This window comes from Echinops telfairi, unplaced genomic scaffold, assembly GCF_000313985.2.
Source record: "Echinops telfairi isolate 266 unplaced genomic scaffold, ASM31398v2 ScPeMD7_2565;HRSCAF=3150, whole genome shotgun sequence".
NCBI lineage: Eukaryota > Metazoa > Chordata > Mammalia > Afrosoricida > Tenrecidae > Echinops > Echinops telfairi.
The window spans coordinates 7559456-7567083 of NW_022106463.1; the positions used below are offsets into that span (position 1 = coordinate 7559456).

The window sequence follows — 7628 nt, forward strand, 5'->3', positions numbered from 1 at the left end:
GGCCCGGGAACTGGTACCGGGATGAGGGGCTAGTGGGAAGGAAGGCAAATAGGTGTGGCGCCACAGGCCTGTCGGAGGTGCGTTTTCATTTCTTGACCGTTTCCTGCAGTCCCACTTGCTTCCGCCTCTATCTCTGCCCTCCCTGTACTCGTCGCCCGCCCATAGGGGCGCCGAGGACCTTTACAGCCGTGTACAACAGAGCCACAGCGGGAGAGCTGTCTTGGCTTCGGCTTCTACCGCTCTGAGGACTCTCTGGCGCCTGGGTGGGAAAAGCGGCCACCCGGGGAGACCAGTGGGTCACCAGTGGGTCAGGTCTAGGAGAACCTCCGCACTTGGGCTAGGGCCCTTTGCTATCCTCCGAGGGGGCACCAATCGCACCAAAAACGGTGCTCCAGGGAGCCTGCCTTGGGCGCGCTGGCCAGGGGCGCGGACGTCCTAAGGAGGGCCTTCTGTGCTTCCTCGGGCAGTGGCCACGGGGGTGGGGTGGGAGGGGAGGGCGGAGTGGAGCCGTAGGAGCCCAGGCCGCAGGGTCAGCAGATGAGGGGCCGCTGTGAACCCCGCGCGGAGGTGGCAAGGCCTTGGTCGGCGCCGGGCGCCCTTGTGATGTTAATGTAGGAGGCTGGGGCTGCGGGCCGGGCCGGACTTCTCTGCGGAGCCTCATCTGTCAAGGGGCGGAGGGGTGGGGGGGAGCGCGCGGCCCGGTCTGCTTTGATATACACCTCCCCAGCCCAGCCATTGTCTCTTTTAGGGCCCCGGAAAGAGGGTGGTGACTTTCGCAGTCAATAATGAATTCTAACAAGTCCCTCGCACCCTTCCCTTCCTCCAACCCGTCTTCGGTTCCCAGGGGGTGTGGGGCGCCTCCAAGGCTTGGGGGCGCGAGTTCCCGAGCGCCCAGCGGCCTGGTGACCACATTCCGCCCGGCACCCTGAAAGGGCAGCGCCCTAGCAAAAGCGACTCCGTGGTCAAAAGAACCTAGGCCGTTCGGCTGGGGGACCCTGGGGCTCACAGGCCCTGGGGTGCGTCCTGTGGATTTGCCCGCGGGCTTCAGTGCCAGAAGCCCGGCGACCTGCTTGCTCCAAAGAGTCCTCCTCTCTCCCTAAAAGAGGAGGCCGCGTGGCAGCCGCGAGTGGGCTTCGGGGCGAGCACACGAGGAAAGCAACTGCGGGCCTGTGAGTTTCCTCCGTGTCCCTGGCTGCCCGGGGTCGGCACGCAGCGGCCATTCAAATGCGCGCGGCCGTGTTTATGCTAATACGCCGGCGGGGAGGGCGATGAAAGCCGGGGCGCCCATTTGCTCAGTAGTGGTAATTCAAACAGAATGCGGTGGTTATTAAGGCATTGAAAGGGCTTTTCTTTGATAAGATCGGCTTGTCGGGCATTGTTTGCCTCCCGGTGACCCTTTCTGAGGCCCGGAGAGCGTCCTCTGATCCGACCCCTATCTTCCCAGGGCGCTTTTGTTGTGGTTTGAAAGGGGCTTTACCTGAACAAAGTCGGCCTGCGGAGCTTAAACACCTCCGGGGAACTCCCAGACCCTCTGGTCCGCCTGGGGAGCCGGGACGCGGCCCAGAGCCCCAGCACCGACTCGCAGGGACGCTGGGCTGCGGCCTAATCCGACAGCGCCAGGTTATTTGTCAAAACCCTACAGTCAAACAATCAACCATGGCTTTAATATGTTGACTCACTCGGATGAACAGAGATCGGGAGTCGGGATAGCCCTGTGGGCGGCATGTGGAGGCCGAAATAAATGAGGAATTAAAAAGAAAAAGCGCCCTGTGCCAAACCTGGTCCAGCCAGGTAGAAAATACCCCCAGTGGCGGGGGTGGGGTGGGGCTGTCCGCAGGCCAGTGTTGGTTAAGGGCCTCCGGCGCCGCCTGGGAATTGCCCCCAGATGGGCCTGGGGTGGGGGTTGGGGGGCAATTCTGATAATTCGCTGTAGCGGGGTGAGGATGGCAGGTGGGGTGGCTCTTGAACCCCTATTTTACCTGTAAAGCAAACAGAAAGTAACACCTCTCAGAAACACATTCCCACTTTCTCTCTATTTCTCAAGCTGAATCTCTTTCTCTGAAAGCGTGAGAAGGTGGACCTTCCTGACGCTAGTACCACTCAGCCCCTTCATATTGTCCCCCTTAGGAGGGTCCATCTGCCGGTGACCAAAAAAATAAAATAAAATGAAAAAATAAAACAAATCCGGCTGTGCGTTTTCTGTGTAAGAGGGTTTTGTTTTTTCCCTTAACCGAACAACCCCAGGTTAGTTTTTTGTGGTCCGGTGGTCTCACCCCTTCCCCCACCCCCAGCCCTGTGGGGGGTCTTGTCAGACTCGGCAGGAACCCCGAGGCCCCCTGGCGTGGTGGAGGAAGAGAAATGGCCCTTGGGTTAAGGAAGTTTGTCATTACCCATGACGGATGGCCGTCTGGTAGCGTAGGGCGCTAACTTGTCCCTGCTCCGCAGTGAAAACCCGGACGAAAGACAAATACAGAGTGGTGTACACGGACCATCAGCGGCTGGAGCTGGAGAAAGAGTTTCACTACAGCCGCTACATCACCATTCGCAGGAAGGCCGAGCTGGCCGCCACGCTGGGGCTCTCCGAGCGGCAGGTGAGAATCTCCCAGAGCTCAAGGGGCAGGGAGCCCCGTTGGGGTGAGTCAGAGAGCCCAGCCTCAGATTCCCTACCTTTCTATTGGTTTCCTGTTTAAAGTGGAGGCCTGGTTCTCCACTTGGGCTGCCAACCACCAGATCAGTGGTTTAAACTCACCAGGGGGAAGGATGAGGCTTTCTGAAGCCGGCTGCTCAAACCCAAAGGGGCAGTTCTACTCTGCTTTACCAGGTCCCGGTGAGGAGGAATGGACTCCACTCCATGGCAGTGGGTTTGGGTAGAGCAAGGGTTTAGTGACAGGCTGCTTACCCAACCCCATGGGGGATGGCTGGAACTCACAGGGTTGGGGCCGAACAAAGACCTGGTGCTCTGCTTCTGTCATGACTAGAAAGGCTTGCGGAGGCAGTTTTGATGTGGTGGTGGCAGTGGTGGTGTGCCCCAGAGTGGATCCCGCTCACAGAGTAGAATGGCCGCCCAGTGTTCACTAACTTGTAACATTTACAGGTGGGCTGCTAGCTTTGATTATTTGACTCTTTGTATGAGAGCTGATGGGCAGGCCCTTCTCCCTCTGAAAGGTTGGGTGGGTTCGGACCATTGACCTTTCTGGTTAGCAATTGCCCGCTGTAATGCAAAGAGGAAGCCACTACTGTCCCAAAGATTGAGACTCTTAGGACCCCACTGGGGCCATCCGTCCTCCCCTCCCCTACAGGGTCGCTGTACGCCGGAATCGACTCGATGGCAGCGAGTCTGGTTTTAGCTTAGATTCCCCCAAAACCCACTGCCATCAAGTCCATGCCTGCCGATATGTACAGGCCCCAAAGGATGGCAGAGAACTACTGCCCCTGTGGGTTTCCAAGGCTGTTACTCCTTCCGCTTTTGATTGTCTTTGAGGTTGTTGATTTGGGGGTGCCCCCCTCCCCCTCTATTTTGGAAAACCCAGGAAACAAAAGACAATGCCAGGGGGTGTTAGCTGATTCCAGAATTCTATTTAGTTGAGGGGGAAAGGGCTTCTTCAAAGACTGATTTTCTTTGTGCCCAACGCAGTGCTGGGAAAAATAAATAAATATAAGACCCAATCTCAGCCCATAAAACCCAGAGGGTGAGGCTTAACTGAGGAAAGCTCTATATACACCAAGGTGAGGGGAGGGGAAGAGGTAGGGAAGAGGTACCCAGCAACTGCACAACCAGAAAGCCCTGCAGGAGACATGTCCAGTTCCCAGGTGAAGAATATTACATTTCCAAAGGTAGCCGTTGAGAGCACATCCGGCCCCAGTCTCCACTTCCTTGGTTCTCCGTAGCTCTGAGATTTTCTGGAACAGCTGGGGAGCAAGATTGCACTGTCCAGCGGAGCCTGCAGCTGCTTCCTGGGTGGGACTGTTGAGAGCCTGGTGGACAGAAGAACTGGGCTGGGCCGGAGAAAGTCGGCGTGGTGCTGGATACTCTTCCTCTCCTCCTTCACTGCCTTCTCTTTCCTCCTGCTCTGCCATCTCCAGGTTAAAATTTGGTTCCAGAACCGTCGAGCCAAGGAAAGGAAAATCAACAAGAAGAAGTTACAGCAGCAGCAGCAGCAGCAGCAGCAGCAGCAGCCACCGCCGCCGTCCCAACAGCCACCACCCCAGCCTCAGCCTGGCCCTCTGAGAAACATCCCGGAGCCCCTGAGCCCCGTGTCTTCCCTACAGGGTGCGGTCCCTGGGGTTCTGGGACCAGCTGGAGGCGTGCTGAACCCCACTGTCACCCAGTGACCCCCAGGCAGTGGCTTGCAGTTCCAGGTCTGCGGCAGAACTGTTTCAGATTGAGCCATGAGTACCACGGAGCCATCTAGAATCTTCCGGAGGACCAGTCCCTCCACACCTACAATTGTCCACCGACTCACAGGGGCTCTTAGAGGCGGGGGAGGGCAGCTGTCAAGACTCATGACGAAGGGGGCCTTCAGGAAGACGGTTCTTCCCAGTTTTGACCCGCCCTCCGACCACCCCCTTCCATCCCCCCATCTGACTCCCATCTGCCAGGAAATGGTCATGGAATCTTGGCAGAGCCCTCGCCTGGACTGACTGCCCTCCCTACTGCATCATCACCATCAAGACCTTCTGGATGATGGCCATATCTCACACCCGGACTCCAGAAGAAAGCAGTGTCCACCACCAACATGGTGGTTGCCTAGCCTCTGCTTTCTAAGGACCAGCTGGCCCCTTCTACCTGGGGGCAGGGGAGATTTCACTGCAGGGGCCAGAGGGGCGAAGATAGAAGCCTGGACCAGAGGCTGGACAACCCCCAGGGCGGCCTGGGTCTTTCTTCTCCCCCACCCCCTCCCCACCCATTTCCAGACCAGGACAGGCTTGGCTGGGGTGTGTCTATATAGCCAATGGTACAAGCGGGGTGGGGGTGGGGGGGTGTCATTGGACTCCAGGCCTGGCAAAGGGGCCCTTGTTTAGAAAGCCTGTCACTGGGACCCCTGGGGCTGAATGTATGCCCCTGGCCATAAAAGCCAGAGACAGCCTGGACGCCTGCTGCCCTGTCCCCAATCCTGGAGCTGATGAAAGGGGATGTTTTCCTTGTGGTGGTTGTGGTAGTGGCTACTGCTTGGGTTGCTGGTCTGTGAAACATCCAAGCCCGCATTTCCACAGCCTTCCGGACCCATTGGGAGGGGGGTGGTGAGAAGTGACCTGGTGAACGGCCCTGTGTCTTGGGGGAGGGGGATGTGCTATTTGAACACAATTGACTATTTTCTAACAAGAAATGGGATAAAATGAGGTTTTCAGATTCTGTTATTTCTGTTCCTCAGATTGGGTCTGGCGGGGTCCTTTTTCAAAAAGAAGAGGTTGGGGGTGGGGGTGGGGTGGGCAGAAACCAAAAGAACTCTGATTGCCCACGAGAATTTGAAAAATCAGGGAGGAGGAGTGTTCAATTATCTACACAGCCTCCTTTTACCCCCGAGCGGCTGAAGCTTGAGGGAGGGAGCCGCAGTGGGGACCTGCCCTGCCCCCAAGCCTGGGGCCTGCCTTACTGGAATTTTCTGTTCTCCTGGGGGCGTGGTCCCTTGGGGCAAAAAAACGCACATCTGCATGGTCAACTGGCTTCCAGCTGCTGGGGCTTCAGTGCAGGGAGAGAGGCCCCCGGCCCCACCTCAGCATCTCAGCAGCTGTCCCCACCAGGGCTCTCCTTGCTCAGCGGCTGCTTCCCACCATCCAGTGAGTTCAACTTAAGCCCTAAGTACAAATGGGTTTTTGCCCCTCCCTTCGCCCCAAGACCATTAGATGATAGTATTCTGAAAACCACCTTCACTGAACAGTTCTGGAGTCGGCGCCACCACCCACGTCACTCGTGGGTGTCACAACTCACCCTCTCTCACCCACCCGCACACACCAGGGTGAGAAGATCCCAACAGTGTTGGAGGCTGCTTATCTGGCTGATATCTGGGAGTGGGTCGTGGTCCTTGAGTTTGGGGACCCTAGAGGGTTGGGTCCTGGGGAGAAGGGCTTTTGCCCTTCATCTTGGTCCTTCTCTCCGCGCGCCTTCTCCTCCTCCCACCCCCAGCATCTTCAGACCCTTTCAACGGCTCTCCAGGGCTGGGAGGACAAGGGAAGGCCCTAGAGTCCCTCCCCAACTGGACCCTTGAAGGTGGGGGTCGGATCCCGCTGGGGATTGAGGAAGGGCCCTGGCGCTGGAGTCGGCGGGCGCCATGCGAGCGCGCAGGACCCCCCCCGAGGCACGTTGGTCAGGCGGGCCGAGCGGCAGGAGGTGCCTGCGCCCCCGCTCCAGCCCAGGCCGCGCCCCCGCCGGGCCGCGTTGCTATGCGTTGCCGCGAAACGCCTGTCAATAAACCCTGTTTGGACAGTGGAGCGAGAGCACAAGGGTTGTTTGCTTAGTGGTTAGAGGTTCAAAAGTCGGCATTGTCCCACTGCCAGCGATGACAAGGCCTCCCCCGTCCCGGGGCTCCGCCCCTCGGACCCCCGCGCGCGCGCGCGCGCCCCTGAACCTGGCCAACCCTGGGGCGCGCAGTCCGCGCTCCCGGAAACGGAGCGACCCGGGGCGCGCGGCTGCGAGCGAGCGGGGTCCCGAGAGGAGGTCCCCACGCTGCCGACGCACCTCCAGAGCCAGCGGGAGCGGGCCGGGGACAGCTACGGAGCCGAAGCTGGTTTGTTTTAGGCAGAGTGATTCTGCACCTCCGAGCGCCCCCCAACTCTAGGCAGGGGTCGATCCCCACCTCCCCGCACCCCTCTTACCCGGACCCGGGAATCCTTGCTCGCGCCCTCCTCCAGCCGCCGCCAGGGGGCGCTCGCGCTCCGGGACAGGTGGGCTCCACCTGGACGCGCACGGGGAGGGGGAGGGGTTGGGACAGTGCCGCGGGCGCCTCGCTCCGCACTGGGCCACGGCGAGGGCTCCCCACGAGCCTTGGGAGCGTTGAGACTAAGGTCAAACTAAGGCGCTGGAGAGTCTCAGATCCGTTGCCTATTTAAGAAAAGCAAAATTGGGCTGCTAGAATGGTGGTACTAATATACATCTAGAATGGGGAAATCTCCGTTTGGGATCAATCCTTCACTCACTGCCACCAAGTCAAATCGGATTCACAGCAACCCTAGAGGATTGGGTAGAACTGCCTCTGTGGATTTCAGAGATGGGAACTTTTAATGGGAGTAGCAAGCCTCCTCTTTCTCCCTCAGAGCTGCTGGTAGTTTTGAACTGCTGACCTTGTGTTTAGCATACCGATGTGTAACCACCATTTGGGATAAATCCACCCACTCAACTTCTGCCATCACGAGTCAATGCCAACTCATAGTGACCCTATAGGGCAGGTAGAACTGCCTTTGTGGATTTCCCAGCCTGTAACTGTTTATGAGAGTAGAAATTCACATCTTTTCCCTAAGGGCCGGCTGGTGATTTCCAACTTTGGACCCTGAGGATCCCAGGCCAATGCCTCACAGCTAGCCTTCAGGGATAAATGGGGGAAAGAAATGTATCTAGATCACAAAAGCGCATGCCACCAAAGCCATAGATGCTTGCAGCAGGTCTGGAAAGACGGGACTAAAAGATTACAGAG

The 7628-nt window shown here is 58.3% G+C and overlaps 1 protein-coding gene across 1 annotated transcript in view; it reads left to right on the forward strand.

The window, feature by feature from the left end:
• The window catches only part of CDX2 (caudal type homeobox 2), a 5689-nt gene extending 1357 nt beyond the window's left edge, over positions 1-4332 (forward strand). The window contains exons 2-3 of the mRNA XM_004715145.2: positions 2446-2591; positions 4084-4332. Coding sequence (XP_004715202.1) covers positions 2446-2591; positions 4084-4332 — 395 coding nt within the window. The remainder of the gene's footprint in view (positions 1-2445; positions 2592-4083) is intronic.
• The last annotated feature ends 3296 nt before the right edge of the window (positions 4333-7628 follow it).